At 41.1% G+C, this 15,750-nt stretch overlaps 2 protein-coding genes and 1 pseudogene across 3 annotated transcripts; 2 read left to right on the top strand and 1 right to left on the bottom strand.

Annotated features, from left to right (window-relative positions):
• The first annotated feature begins 508 nt into the window (after positions 1–508).
• On the top strand, positions 509–3,762 carry si:dkey-12e7.4 (uncharacterized protein LOC558132 homolog). Its single transcript, XM_056254973.1, is given in 7 exon segments — positions 509–697; positions 699–803; positions 1,191–1,242; positions 1,703–1,890; positions 1,968–2,126; positions 3,123–3,233; positions 3,339–3,762. Coding segments are annotated over 7 exon segments (774 nt in total). The 5' UTR covers positions 509–652; the 3' UTR covers positions 3,453–3,762.
• A 381-nt stretch (positions 3,763–4,143) lies between these two features.
• syt19 (synaptotagmin XIX) lies at positions 4,144–8,872 on the top strand. Of its 2 annotated transcripts, none has more exons than XM_056254907.1 (7): positions 4,144–4,550; positions 4,793–4,987; positions 5,643–5,701; positions 5,918–6,325; positions 6,398–6,517; positions 6,593–6,704; positions 8,072–8,872. In XM_056254907.1, the coding sequence occupies exons 2-7, from the start codon at positions 4,801–4,803 to the stop codon at positions 8,377–8,379; spliced, it is 1,194 nt and encodes a 397-aa protein (XP_056110882.1). In that variant the 5' UTR covers positions 4,144–4,550; positions 4,793–4,800; the 3' UTR covers positions 8,380–8,872. The 2 variants fall into 2 exon arrangements, with proteins under 2 accessions (XP_056110882.1, XP_056110874.1); XM_056254899.1 differs by having other exon boundaries at positions 5,640–5,701.
• A 1,497-nt stretch (positions 8,873–10,369) lies between these two features.
• Positions 10,370–15,527, bottom strand: LOC130087445 (uncharacterized; annotated as a pseudogene).
• Between the last annotated feature and the right edge of the window lie 223 nt (positions 15,528–15,750).

Below are 15,750 nucleotides of genomic sequence, written 5' to 3'. Positions count from 1 at the left end.
ACACATCCTAGCTGGCCATTAAACTGGATCTGATTTGTCAAAAAATGTGTTTGTGCATCTGTGGGCAAAATAGAATTAGTCGATCCATTTTATAATAAAAACCAACTTTAAAACATATATTGTAACTGATATTTCAGTGGTTAATCGATGCTTTAAGCAAAGCTTTGGGTGTTTAATCCTGTGTGTGGGTGCTGGTTATAAACATGCAGTCTGTAAGGATAATTCTGTTTTGAGAAACTGTTAAAATATATTTGTATAACTGATTATTGAGTTGCTAAAGTAAATTAAGCGGTTTATGAAATGTCCAAAGTTCTTCATCGAAAATGAAATGTCACGAGTGAGTGTATGAACAATAACAAATTAATAAAAGTGAGCTCAACGAAAACCCACGTGTTTGATTTTTTTAGTGATGCTTGTGTTCAAAACATTTTGTGGGTCATATGAGCGTATTTTATAATAAAGCTACTTTAAATAAGTCAATATGGTGAAGCGGATCGAGATACGGGAACTAGGCGGTGGTGACGCGTGGAGACAGGTGATTCTCTGATCACGTGACTATAGACAGTTCTGTCATCAAGCTGTCATCTATTCTAACTTATCTCGTGCGGCCTGGACAGCAAATTAATTTCGTGTTCTCGAATAAAGTGACAATATGAGTCATGCTTTTAAGAACTGTTCAAACTTAATGGTCACCGGACGGAGCCAGTCGAGGCCTCGGACTGCAGATAGTTGAGAGTCTAGTAACGGGAGGCTTCTCTCCCGGGAAGATTATCGCTACTGCTCGGGATCCAGATGGAGCCAAGGTAATTTCGTGAGCTGAGAGTGTAGTATTTGCATTAGGCTTACTAAACATTAGAAACCAGCCCCAGATAATTTACAGTCATCTTTTTAGCTGCATGGGAATGTGCACATGCGCAGTTGACAAGAACGACATGCATTTCAACATTATTATTTTAGGTTAAAAGTCGTATCAATGTATAAGGAGACGGAAGTGTATATTTTTAGTTAAAATGGTATACATTTATGTGTAGTTTAAAATGAGGTCCTAAAAGCAGCGAATGTAAAAAAAAAAATGAAATAAAAACAGTATATTTTAAATATACTGTATACAGTATATATTAAATATACAGTAGGCCTATATATTAAATATAATATATTCTAATATTTTAAAAGACCTATTTGTTTTATAGGAATTGCAAAGGTTGGCAGAAGAGTATCAAAACATACACATTATTAAACTGGGTAGGTAAGTAAGTACATTAAAACTAAAAGGAGTGTCTAGTCTAGAACAGTGGTTCTCAGTTGTTTTTGCTTCATGACCCAGATTTTATATTGAACATTAGGTGGCGACCTAACACAACACAATTATTTTATTGTGCAAAAAAACAAAACAAAGGATGAAAGTATAAATATTACCATTAACTACCATGAAAATGTTTGCCTTGAACTATTTAATGTAGTTGGGGTACGGTCAAATTTTCTTTTACCTTACATTATTGTCTTAATGGTTTGATGGATAAGGGCCTGTTGCTGTTTGATTATCTGCATTTTGCATAGTTTTTCTCCCTACTGTGGAGGGAAAACTTGCAACCCATTTTGACTGTTGACACCATAAACCACTGATCTAGAAGAAGCTGTATTTAAAAATAAGAGTTTGTTTACCTGACTCTGTTGCATTAATCGTGGCTGTCTCTGTTACTAGATGTCATCAGTCAAGAGAGTATAGAAAGAGCTGCATCTGAGGTGGAACAGCTAGTTCAAGAGGAGGGTCTCAACTGTCTCATCAACAATGCTGGAATTAATGTTGTAGCAAACCTAGAGACAGTCACTGCAGACAAGATGTTGGAAAACTTCCATACCAACTCTGTTGCACCGTTGATGATCACCAAGGTTTCATTTCTCAGATTAAATCTTGACACAATATATGCACATATCTATCTGACCTACTGATCGCACTTGTCATGCAGGCCATGCTCCCACTGCTGAAGCGAGCAGCTGCAAAGGGAACCGGGATGGGCATCCACAGAGCAGCAGTCATCAATATGACATCACTGCTGGGTTCAGTTGAGCTCTACTGGGGTGATCGTGCCAACACTTTCAAATGGTATCCCTACAGAACATCAAAGGTTTGTGAGATTGTGTTTTTGGAGTTCAACGCCAAGGTAAAAGTTTTGAAGTCAGCATGAAACAAAAGTTGGGTTGCACTTTTTTTTTTCTGTTTTCTTTTTACAGTACATGCATTTACGTTTACTTACAGTGTACTCACCTAAGAAAGTACTGGTAATATATAAAGGAACTACATAGGTTAAGGTTAGGTTTTAGGGGTAGGTTCAGGGTTAGTACCTAGTTATTGTAATTGCTATAATAAGTACATACTATGTACATGAGGAACAGGACTGTAAAATAAAGTTCCAAAAGTTGCAATAGTCTTTACTTCCCTGTATTGTGACTTCTCGAACAAGAAAAAAACGTGGGGCAAGACTTTCAATCTGATGTGAGTGACAGGATGTCCCGCCCTCGCGCCGATAAGAGAAGTCGATGCAAGAGGAAGGGGAAATTATTTTGATTAAAGATTACGAAGGCACATGAATGTAGAAAAGATTATGATGGGCATGGATAAATCAGTTATAATAAATACGGCTATATTCCATTAAAAAATAACTTGTCGATAAGTCGATTTGAATAAAAATGTCTTCCAAATGCATGAACGTTTGATTCCTTTGTTGAAGCACAGTTTTACATATCGAAGGAAATGATAATATGTCTGTGAACATATCGGCTGAGATACTGAGTTGTATTTATTACTTAGGTGCGCCGAAAGAACACCATAGACACAGTACAATCAACATGGGGAGATCTCACAGTAAAACAAGCAGCTGTGAGAAATATTAAATATGATACACCGGTGTTTTGCCCGTTTATCTATGTATCATCTCTTGACTCTTTTAATTCCTTTTTATAACTGTATCATCTTTATATCTCTTTTAATTCCTTTTAAAACTGTTTTAATTTTCCTTGCTTTTATTTTGTGATTATTTTAATTCATTTCTATGTAAAGCACTTTGAATTACCATAGTGAATGAAATGTGCTATATAAATAAGCTCGCCTTACCTTGTATCAGAGTGCGCTGAACATGGTCACCAGATGCTTGGCAGTGGACCTCGAGGCAGACGGGATCCTGTGTATGGCTCTGCATCCAGGCTGGGTGCGCACTGATATGGGTGGACCTGAAGTGAGTCTCGACCTGCTTTTCATCAGTGCTGTCTGTTATTGTGCTGCTAACCGAATTTAAAACAAGTGATAAACTCTTGTGGTGTGTTCATTGTTTTCTATACAGGCACCATTGAGCCCCGGAGAAAGCATTTCCTCTGTATTGTCTGTGATTGGTGGTTTGGCTGAAAAGGATCATGGGTCATTTCTTCACTATACTGGTGAACAACTTCCCTGGTGATTCTGCAGATGTTTTTTAGATGCGTACAATAGAAGCTGTGTTTTAGTTTTGCTGCATATGTATATTTATTTACATATTTAATAATATACATTCTTGTTCAGAGTATTTTTTTTTTTTATCTTCCTTGCTTATGAAAAGTTACTTCATATTTTGAATGTTGTGGATGTGACAGCGAATGGAGTGGATCATGATTAAATAATTATGGTCAGCTTTGCATTAAAAGCTCTGAAATTATGATATCTTGGCTGGTAAAATTATGAACAAACTTTTCGACACTTATTCATGTTTACCTGGAACTGCCAGACACAATTCTGAAAGGTATTTGTGTTTAGTCCTCGGGAAAAGACAAAAAGCTATTTAATATTTATTGTTTTGCAACATAAAATGTGTTGTTGAATGGATTTCATATTAAAGATTGTATTGACATTGAATAAGTATTTTTGTAAACATTTATATTATATCATAAAACTGCACATGTATGAATAAAGCTGTATTCAGAAACATATTTAGAACTTTTTGATTTACTTTTCGTAACTGGCGTAACTGTTTTCTTATGCACACATGTAGCCTTTCAAGTAAATAAACGGTTCAGCTCAGTGCTTATCTTAGGTTTAGCTATATTTCATTACAAAGTGCATGATTTATTTTAGTAATAAATCCTCTAAAATGTTTCATGTAGATTATGATATTTCTATGCGTATTATTTTTTTCTAAAAGGCAAATGGAGGTCCTCCCATCTACTGTACAACACTGACACTCTTTTTCATGAGCAATTATCTCATCTCACAAGCCTTGGCTATTTGGATACAAGGCAGTGATAAACTGGCCATTGAATTTGCATAGTGGAGTAGTAAAGAAATAGGAAATTGCCAATGAAACACATGGTCTCCATCTTATTTCAGCGATAGATTGGTGACCGGAGTGCAGATGAAGCCTGTTTAATAAGAACTGAATGTACAAGTGCTCAAACAGGTTTGCCCCTGTGTTTGCTGATCACCTGTCAGGTGATCACTGTCAACCGCGTTTAAATATGGATACACTCCGGCAGTAGTTTATTTGTAAAATGGAACTAATGGAGGACAATTAAAGCTTAAAAAGGTAGGCTTTTGTTCTTTCCTTTTTACACCGAAACCTTCAAGGATCCACCTCTGTCCTTCCCAGGAAAGCATCTCAAAATAGACATGTCTAAATACTTTATGTCGTATATACTTTATATAGTATAATATAAGATAGTGTGTGAACAGTATGTTATCATAAATCCGATTCTTGAATACATGTATGTATAACACAACTGATATCAATAAACTCAGCATTAGTAACTTTGTGTCCTTCATTTCCAGAGCTGTACATGGAAAAAGACATGGTTTTCTTTACCACTTTGATTCTGTCTTTTGGAGAAATCCAACTGCTATTCTCAGAGGAAGTGGAGTATAGTATTTTGGGCATATCTGCTGTCCTTTTCCTTATAGCCCTCTGTCTTTTGATATGGCTGATTTACCGCTACTGTACACGGTTTCCTGTTTCACAAAGAGCCGGTAAGTTTTCATGCTAATTAATTGATTGATTTTTATATTTGACCTAATATTGCACAAGATTAGTATTTTATTACTATTAACAGTTGTAGTTTTAGATAAGCATTCAACATATGTAGCCTAGATGCACAGTATTGTATAAGATGTAGCCTACTGTATATACTTCATTATATCTACACTACAGTAGAGCACAAAATTTGGGGGTCAGCAAGATTTCTTTTTTTGTTTCTGAGAGAAATGAATACGATTAAGCAGAATAGATGCATTAAATTGATCAAAAGTGACAGTAAAGACATTTCTAATGTCACACATTTCAAACAAGTGATGTTCTTTTTTAACTTATATTCAAAGAATCATGAAAAAAGTGATCACAGACACTATTTTCACAAAAATAGTGATATTAATAAATATTTCTTGAGCACCTAATCAGCATATTAGAATGATTTCTGAACGATCATGTGACACTGAAGAGAAATTTAGCTTTGTCATGACAAGAATAAAATGCATTTTTAGAATAGTTATTTTAAATTGTAATGTTACTGTTTTTACTGCATTTTTTATCAAATACATATATACACACACAGTATATGCAAAGCTAACAGGGTGTATGTAGAATCTATCAACATCTATTTGATTCCAGTGAATATTTTGTCAGCAGATGGCCCGTTGGCTAAAAGCGGAGGTTTCCAGTATGCTACACAAACACGAGACTCTATGGTAAGATTCATTTACATAAACCATCATTCTCTTCACCACTTATACTGTGTTTGCTTCCATAGTTTCTGCTTGCTCTGACTTAGATCAAACAAAATATATGAAAAACACGTTTTGCAGATGCTTTGCTTTGGTTGCCAAAAAGTATCTCTGTATTTCTAAACATCCAATAAGAGGCTATGCTAGAAAATGAGACCAGATACACACTCTGTCCATCAGATGGAGGTTCATTATGAGGAACTGAGCCACCGAGTGTCCCCTGGCACCTCTTGCACCAACCTGGGCAGTAGTTTAGACCAGGATAGCATGGCTGATCTTGAAGAGGAGCACATCCAGGGATCTCTGCGATTTTCACTGTTCTATGATCAGCTGCAGTCCAGACTGGTTGTGACGGTACTGGACGCGCAAGATCTGGCTGTGCGAGACTTCAGTCACAGTGTGGACCCTTTTGTTTGGGTGAGGTTAATGTGGGCAGAGAGAGAAGATGAGGAGCAGTGTCCACTGCACAGTGTGCTGGACGAGTGGCAGACGCGTCTAGTGAAGAAGAGCTGCTGTCCTGTGTTTGGAGATCAGTTCTCTTGTTCTCTGGCTGAGGAGGAAGTATCAAGAGTCACTGTTAGATTTGAGGTATGTTAACAAGCTTATTTAGCAAGGACGTGCCCATGACGCCATAATTCATTTTTAGATCATTTCTTTTAGGTTAGGGACTTTGATAAATACTCAAGACATGGAATTCTGGGAGAGGCTCGTGTTCCCCTGAACAGTCTGAAGATGTCAGATCCACTGGAGTTAAGACAGGATCTGCAAGTACCCAAGAAAGTAAGTGTAATCCCAGCACAACACATTCGGAATTACCGTATGAGATGAGAAACAACCTGTAAATTGTCTGTCCAGGACATGGTTGGTGAGGCGCTGCTCTCTCTGAAATACTTGCCGACATCTCAGAGGCTGGAGGTGGGAGTGTTGAAGATCCGCACAGTCTGTCATTCAAATAAAACAGAGAGAGGTGAGGAATAATCAATTAAGCGTTAAATTATACAATAATGTAGATGTTGAAAAGCATTTGGAATTTAATGCACTTAAAGGGTTAGTTCACCCAAAAATGAAAATGATCCCATAATTTACTCACCCTCAAGCCAGCCTCAGTGTATATGTCTTTCTTCTTTCAGCCAAACACTTTTGGAGTTATATAAAAAAATATCCTGGGTCTTCCAAGCTTTATAGTGGCTTTATAAGCTCTATGTACCATAGATTTTGAAGCCCAAAAAACGCATCCATCCATCATAAAAGTAATCCATATGGCTCCAGGGGGTTAAAAAAGGCCTTCTGAAGCAAAGTGATGCGTTTTTGTAAGAAAATTTGTATGTTAAAATGTAGGCTATAACTTTATAACTATAATCACTGTTTTCCGGTAACGGCCGAAGAGTGACTTCTTAAGTTAAAATACTTCAACTTAAACCTATTTCAGTCAGTTGCCAAGGTAAGAAACATTTAAAAAATGTCTAATTCTAATTTTTATTATTTTTTATTATTTATTTTATATAAGCTTTATTTCAATTACCGAGATTTTTTTTAAATAGTTTTATTTAACAGTAATAACAGTGAAATAGCAACGATGGCATGGAACGTTTCTAAGAGAAGCAGCGCGATCGTGTGATATTGATTTTATTCAACAGTTCACAAACAATATTTCAATATTGAGTAACTTACGTTATAGACACAGACAGTATTGCCAGTTTATGTTTTTGCTCCGACAACGAAAATCCACAGCAGAACAGGTGCAGAACACAGTAGCGGTGTTTCATCCTGACTGATTCAGTGTTTTTGAGCAAAACGTTTACATGAATCATTCAATGACTTATGAATCATCGTTTTTGAATGAATCGGTTCAAACAAATGAAGACATTTCATTTCATGAAGGCAACAAAATCAAAGCACGTCCGAATCCAACGTTAGCTTCACTTCCTGTCTCCTTAGATACCTCATCTGATCGATTTTTGAAAGCCACATAGATGAGTCTTTCTGCCTGCCATATCACAAAATCCTGTTCCATTCCGTGACAGTTGAGCTAAAAAGTAAATATGGCATCTAAGAGTTGTGGTGGGTGCCTGGTGGTCAGTTTGTGTGTAATACTGTTTTTCGCCTAATAAATAGTAGGGATTTCGGATGCAGCACTAGTCATTTGTCTCCACCTACTGCCTTGAGGATGCAATCCTTACAGATTGCCTAAAATTAGGAGTTTAATATATTCCTTTATACATTGTGAACTAACAACAAACAAAGGTATATTTACAATTGAAGATTAACCAAGCTTAATAAATGCTGTAAAATTACTTTACATTATTGTAAGGTGTTTGTTCATTGTACTCACAGCTCTTTATGCCAGAATCAGCATCATCTGCAACCAGTGCAAACTTCGACATCAGAGGACAACACAGAAGATGTGCTGGGAGGTGACTGTGTTTAATGAGGTCCTGACCTTTGTGCTGCCAGATCAACATATAAGAGAGTGCTCCATTATAGTGTCTGTTTTCGAACTTCAGCCTTCAAAGAAGTCCTCCAAGCGCTTGGTTGGTAACATCCACCTCAAAAAGGACAAGACCTCAGAGAATGAGCACTGGAAGCTGATGATGCAATCACTACGACAGCCAATCGCTAAGTGGCATTTAATCTTCATCTGAATATTGACGCACACACATGCTCACATTTCCCGAGGTGGGAGGTTGAACTTCCGACTTTAGAGTGTGTTTTCAGGTTGGAATGTGGAAACAACTTGCGCTGTCAGGGATAAAAAGCTCTGAAGGATTGTTATGTTTTTTTCTCTAGATACTTTTGCAACTCTTTCACTCTCTCACCATTCGTATTTATATTTCAACTAACCATATGTAACAGAAGAGATGCATCATTTTTATAATTTAATAAAAAATAAAGTCACAAACATATCCACCACATCTCAAATTATGAATTGTGTTTAGTGATGTTCTGCGATGGACATTTTAAACATGTTTGGAATACAGGGACTGACACCGTTGTCTTGCTAAAGCTAATTTCAAAGCTGACATTTAAATGCATGCAGCTAGATATTTTCACACTTTAATGTAATTAGTTAGCAGTGATTTGTCAAAAATACAGCTTGTTTGGAAAAGATGAACAATAATATTAGTTGAAAAGTGATATTTACCCTGTTTTTTCATCTCATATTTCATCATTCAAATGTGCAGAATGTTCTTCACTGACACTGTCTCTTGGTAGGCTATTTAAAAAACTAAAGACAAGAAAGTTTTTTTAAAACTTGGATTTATAAGTAATTAAGAAATTATGAGGTGTGTGTGTGTGTGTGTGTGTGTGTGTGTGTGTGTGTGTGTGTGTGTGTGTGTGTGTGTGTGTGTGTGTGTGTGTGTGTGTGTGTGTGTGTGTGTGTGTGTGTGTGTGTGTGTGTGTGTGGAGCATGTCAATATTAATCAGGAAAATAAGATTTTCTAATCAAAGTGATACAATGTTGTGTTGCAAAAATAATTACAACCTCCTGAAAGTGACAAACTAAATTTAAAACAATTCTGTGCAAGTTAAAGGCAATGGTGAGTTGAACCAAAGCATTTAAACGAGTAATTTCCTATCAATTAAATGTGTTATATAGCCCATTAAGACATTCTCTTAATGCTGACAACAATGGAACCACTTGGGACAGAATTCTTTGAAGATTTATTTATTTGCACAAAAGAGGACAATGGTACAAAAGAATGACCAAAGCAATGTTTTAAGTGTGAAAATAATGCAAAATGAACATAGAAATTCAAATGATGTGACAAATGATGTCCTTGAAACAATGAGGCCTTCACTTTAAAACTACAATATGTATTTTTTTTCGCCGCTAGGGGTCGCTAACCTCTTACAATAACAAAGGTGTAGGTTGATGACGCATTTGCCGATGGAACTTGTCGTCATGCTTAATGATGTTATGGATCTAATAATGTTTATGGATAAAATATATATATATATATATAAAAAAAAAAAAAAAAAAAATGTTTATGGATGAGAGTGAATACATTGATGTTTTTAACATGACTGTGGTATGAAGCAGGTCGCGATTGCTAAGAGACAGATATCAGCGTCACACGCGAGTCCCGCGTATATAAAGGAATAAGGACATTTCATTCTACCGAAAAACCCGCAACTGCAGAATTACTACTCACACAGGTCAGTTTATTAGACAAATGAAACTTGTGAGGTAACGCAGCGCTGTTCCACTTTGTGTACACTATCACACTTAAAAACTGCATTTGAGTGTGTTGAAATAATGTTATTCTATGTGTTAGTTTGTTGGCTGTATGAGACTAGCAGTGAGCTAGATCAACATTAGAATAACATACTGATCATATTCTAACAGCAAAGAGCGGCGTGCACCCTCCATAAATCTGCGGGTTAGAGGGTGCTGCCTGACGGTGGAGCCCCAAAACCCACATGACAGGCTGAAAATCGCAGCCAGGTAGACCTTAATAGTGGAAAAGGACCTGCCTCTTTCCATGAGGTCTTGCAGGAAACACAAAATATCAGGCACCGAGCACTGATAAGATGTGAAACCACGCCCATCATACCACCCTTCGAACACTTGCCACTTACAGCCATATAGGGATCGCGCGGAAACGGCCCTGGCCTTCTGAGTAGTGGCGATTACACGCGGCGGGAGCCCCAGTGCATTTTGGTTCGTCCTCTCATGGGCCAGGCCCAGAGAGCCACCCTGTCCGGGTGGGGGTGGTAAATCTCCCCGTTGGCTTGGGACAGTATGTCCGTGCGAGGGGGGAGGCGCCATGGCTCGGCGTATAACAGAGGGATTATCTCTGCCAGCCATGGGGCTTTGGGCCACCTGGGTGCTATTAGAGTGAGAGACAGGCCGTGCTCTCTCACCCTGGCCAGAGTGAAAATTATCAGGCACAGGGGAGGAAAAGCATACAACAGCACTTTGGGCCATGGGTGGGCCAGTGCGTCTGCCCCGAGGGGCGCGTCCATGTCCTTTAGCGAGAAGAACATAGGACAATGGTGATTTTCGCGCGAGGCGAAAAGATCTACGGCTGCCTGTCCCATCTCATCCATAACCTCTCCACTATCTGCGGGTGAAGACGCCAATCCCCGTGGATTGGGTTTCCCCTCGATAGCAGATCCGCGCCTCTGTTCCGAATGCCCGGGACATGAGTCACGCGTAATGACAGAAAAACCTGTCTGCTCCACACCAAAAGCCTGTAAGCTAGAGCGTGGAGTTTTGACGAGCGCATGCCACCCTGACGGTTGATATAAGCCACTACCGTGGTATTATCGCACCGTACTAGAACAGGATGTCCCTGCAGGCAAGGCAGAAAATGATTCACATTTACATTTACATTTAGTCATTTAGCAGACGCTTTTATCCAAAGCGACTTACAACTGAGGACTAAACCAAGCGAGTCATCGTGAAGAGGCAAAAGCAACGCAAGAAGTGCTCAAAATACAAAGTTCAGACATAGCTCGGAGTAGCATAAGCCAGGCAAGCGAGGATTTAGAGGAAAGGATTATTTTTTTTTTTTTATGTTAAGTGCTCCCGGAAGAGATGAGTTTTCAGATGTCTTTTGAATGCTGTCAGGGATTCTGCATTCCGGATGAGGGTGGGGAGATCATTCCACCAGCATGGAACCGTGAATGAGAATGTTCTGGAGAGTGATTTTGTGCCCCGCTGTGATGGTACCACGAGCCGTCGCTCATTGACCGATCGTAGGCTTCTGGTAGGGATGTAGACTTGTAGTAGTGAGTGGAAGTAGGAGGGAGCTGAACCTGTGGTCAATCTGTAAGCAAGCGTCAAAGTCTTGAACTTGATGCGAGCAGCGAGTGGTAGCCAGTGCAGAGAGATGAACAGAGGAGTGACGTGGGCCCTTTTGGGCTCGTTGAAGACAAGACAAGCTGCAGCATTCTGGATCATTTGTAGAGGTTTAGTTGCACATGATGGAAGTCCAGCCAGAAGAGCATTGCAGTAATCAAGCCTAGAAATGACCAGAGCCTGGACGAGAAGTTGTGTTGCATGCTCAGTTAGGAAAGGCCTGATCTTCCTGATGTTGTGCATAGCAAACCTGCATGATCGAGCTGTCTTTGTAATGTGGTCTGTGAAGGTCAGCTGATCATCAAAGATTACTCCAAGATTTCTGACCGACCTTGATGGGGTGATTGAGGAAGAATCTAGCTGGATAGTGAGGTCGTGCTGTAGAGACGGATTGGCAGGGAGGACGAGAAGCTCAGTCTTTGCCAGGTTGAGCTGCAGGTGATGTTCCCTCATCCATGCCGAGATGTCCGCCAGACAGCTTGAGATCCGTACAGCTACTGTGGGATCATCTGGTTGAAATGAGAGGTAGAGCTGGGTGTCATCAGCATAGCAATGGTAAGAGAAACCATGTGCCTGTATGATGGGTCCCAGTGATGTGGTGTAAATGGAGAAGAGGAGCGGTCCGAGAACTGAACCCTGAGGAACCCCTGTGGTCAGTTGATGTGCTTTGGATACCTCACCTCTCCATGTGACCTTGAAGGACCTACCTGTGAGATAGGACTCAAACCAGTTGAGGGAGGTTCCAGTGATGCCCAGTGATGAGAGGGCGGACAAGAGGATCTGATGATTCACAGTGTCGAAGGCAGCAGACAGGTCCAGTAGAATGAGAACTGATGATTTGGAAGCAGCTTTTGCGATCCGTAGGGCTTCCGTGACTGACAGCAATGCAGTCTCAGTTGAATGTCCTTTCTTGAAGCCAGATTGGTTGACATCCAGCTGGTTGTTCAGAGACAGGAAGGATGATACTTGGTTAAAAGCCACTCGTTCAAGTGTTTTCGCAATGAATGGTAGGAGAGAGACAGGTCTGTAGTTCTCTAGAAGTGATGTGTTTAATGTTGATTTTTTAAGCAGAGGAGTTACCCGAGCCTGCTTAAATGCTGTAGGGAAAATGCCAGTGTGGAGGGATGAGTTGATAATGTGTGTGAGAGCTGGTTGAAGTGTGGGAGAGATGGCTTGTAGAAGGTGTGAGGGGATGGGGTCTAGAGGGCAGGTGGTGGGATGACTGGAGAGGAGAAGTTTAGATACTTCTTCCTCGGTTAGTGGAGTGAAGGAGGAGAGAAGGTTATTGGCTGTGGGAGAGGTTAGTCTGGGTTCCTGTGCTGAGAACTGACTGCTGATAGTTGTAGTTTTGTTAGTGAAGAAGTTAGCAAAATCATCAGCAGTTAAAGAGGAGGTGGGTGGTGGTGGAGGTGGACAGAGGAGAGAATTGAATGTCTTGAACAGTGAACGTGTGTTAGAGGCGCTGTTGATCTTGTTGTGGAAATATGAAGATTTTGCGGCGTGAACATCAACAGAGAAGGCAGAGAGCAGAGATTGATACCTACTGAGGTCAGATGTGTCTTTTGATTTGCGCCATTTCCTCTCCGCTGCCCTGAGTTCGGTCCGGTGTCCACGAAGAACCTCAGATAACCAGGGGTTAGAGGGAGTAGCGCGTGCTGGCCTAGAGGAGAGAGGGCAGATATTGTCTAAAGAAGAGGTTAGGATGGAGCATAAAGTATCCGTTGCAGTATTCACATCCAGAGATGAGAAATGTGAGGGTGAGGGAAGAGAAGATGACACAGCAGAGGAAAGATGGGATGGAGAAAGTGAGCGCAGGTTTCGTCTGAAAGTAAATGGTGGGGATGTTGGTGGAGCATGGGTAGTGAGTTGTAGATTGAAAGTAATTAGGGAAATGATCTGAAACTTGGAGAGGTTTCACCAAAATGTTGTCTGTGATACAGTTGCGTGTGTAAACCAGGTCCAGTTGGTTGCCTGACTTGTGAGTACCGGTGGTGATGAGCCGTTTGAGATCGAAAGAGGCTAGGAGAGAGATGAAGTCTGTTGCATACGGCTTCGCTAGGTGAATGTTGAAATCGCCAAAGACTACAAGTGGGATGCCATCCTGAGGGAAAGAGGACAGCAACACATCCAGCTCTTCTACAAAGCTTCCCAGTTGACCTGGGGGGCGATAAATAACTACAATATGGATCTTCATGGGAGTTGTAAGTGTAATAGCATGATATTCAAATGAGTTGTTATTGCATAGAGAAGAGAGAGGTGAATATTTCCAATTGTTAGAAATGAGAAGACCAGTGCCCCCACCCCTCCCCGACTGGCGAGGTGTGTGAGAGAAAGAGAAGTTGTTAGAGAGAGCAGCAGGGGTTGCTGAGTCTTCTGGACGGATCCAGGTCTCAGTCAAGCCCAAGATATTAAGAGTAAAATGAGATGCAAAGGCTGGAATGAAGTCAGCTTTATTGACTGCTGATTGACAATTCCATAGACCCATAGAAAGAGTGAGAGGTGAGTGTGAGGATGAGAGAAAAGGGCGCAGATAAGCAGTATTGCGCTGCCTTCTGTGCGTGGTGAGAGAGCGTTGTCGAGAGACAACAGGAATGTTGCTTTCCAAAGCTTTCCAAATGCATTCAGAGCTTTCCAAATAGTAAAAGCTCTAAATAGTTAATGTGCGCTGAACGTAGTCTGCTCAGCCACAGACCGTTCACCGTTCTGCCTTCCTGGGTGGTTCCCCAGCCTGTTAAGGACGCATCTGTCGTCAAAACTTTTCGCATCGTACCGTCCCGAGGGGGGGTTCCCCGTGCGTAAAAGTTCTCGCTCTCCCAATGGCGCAAGGCCGCCGAGCAGGCGCGCGTCATCGTTACCGAGCGGCAGAGATCGCAAATCGGGCTGAAATGTAGTGTACAAAACCCATTTTGTGAACGTTCTCATTCTCAGGAGACCAATGGCACAACTTGGATAGATGAAGCCATGAGATCCTGCAGCCTGAGGCATGTGCGATATTGTACTCTCGCCCCTTCACTGAACTGAGACAGACAGTCCATCAGCGAGCGAACGCGCTCTTGAGAGAGACGCGCTCGCATGGAGACTGAGTTCAATTCCAAGCCCAGGAAAATGACATTCTGACTGGGAGTCAGATTGTTTTCGCTCGCATTCACCTTGAACCCGAGGGATGTGATGTACGCGAGCACCCGGCCGGTGTCCAGCGACACCTTCTCCTTTGATTTGGCTATGATGAGCCAGTAAGTCAGAATTCTCAGCCCTGATAGTCTCAGGGGCGCCACGCCCACCTCCACACACAGACAGAAAGTTTGGGGACTCAAATTGCGCCCGAACGGAAGAACTGTGAATTCGTAACAAACGCCTTGGTAGGCGAAACGAAGATATTTCCTGTGTGGAGGGTAGATGCTTATGTGAAAGAAAGCATCTTTCAGATCGACTGATGTGAACCAGTCGTTCTGCTTTATGGCACAGGCGAGAGAGGCTTGTGTCACATTCTGAAATTGAATTTCCTCAAATGTTTGTTCAACACTCGAAGGTCCAATATAGGGCGGGGGGGCGCCACGCCTTTTGGAACATGAAAATACCAGGAATAAAAACCATGGTTTATCAGATTGGGTGGCACCATCTGAATCGCTCCCTTGTTAGGAGGGAGGAAATTTCCTCTTTCAGAATGTGTGAGGCGTTTTTTTCTGTGTGAGAAGAGAGAACGCCGTTGAAATGCGGAGGTTTTATTGCAAACTGCAGCTTGTAACCCTGGGTTACAGTACGCAAAAACCCACTCGGGCGCTGAAACGGCTTGCTTTGTGACTCGCGAGCGCCCCCGCTCGGGCCGGAGCGGAGCTGTATGGGCCCAGCTGGTTCATTTGTGATGCAAAGGCGCCATCTTGTGGGAACACTAGAGACAACATGCAGGGGTTTGGAGGGATTTCCTCTCTCTGCAGTGAGAAGTTTTCTTTGCGGAGAGAGGTCTTCTCTCCAAAACGAATTCATTTGATTCGTAGCTTTGTGTGTTTTGTGTTGGGCAAACACTGGGGCCAAAGCCTTTATTGACAGAGTGAGGGAAACATAGTGTGGTGTCCACTGTACTGAACTTTCCCTCACAAGGTGTCCCCAAAAGTGGGAAAAACACATATCTCCTGAACACATGAACTGGGCAGTCTCAAGTGCAGGCAGAAAAATAATATCCGCAGAGAGAGATACTCTCTCTGTAACG

This window comes from Rhinichthys klamathensis, unplaced genomic scaffold (assembly GCF_029890125.1).
Source record: "Rhinichthys klamathensis goyatoka isolate OS25496 unplaced genomic scaffold, OSU_Roscu_1.1 h1tg000005l_1, whole genome shotgun sequence".
NCBI lineage: Eukaryota > Metazoa > Chordata > Actinopteri > Cypriniformes > Leuciscidae > Rhinichthys > Rhinichthys klamathensis.
The sequence above is the reverse complement of the archived record's forward strand: the minus strand, read 5'-3'. Positions and strand labels throughout refer to the sequence as shown.

What these genes read in the sequence shown, in the direction of transcription:
- syt19 (XM_056254899.1), top strand. Translation starts at nt 4,801, where the DNA reads ATGGAAAAAGACATGGTTTTCTTTACCACTTTGATTCTGTCTTTTGGA. An exon ending in TCCTGTTTCACAAAGAGCCG is followed by an intron (nt 4,988 to 5,639) that starts GTAAGTTTTCAT and finishes ATATTTTGTCAG; the next exon opens with CAGATGGCCCGTTGGCTAAA. An exon ending in ATCTGCAAGTACCCAAGAAA is followed by an intron (nt 6,518 to 6,592) that starts GTAAGTGTAATC and finishes TTGTCTGTCCAG; the next exon opens with GACATGGTTGGTGAGGCGCT.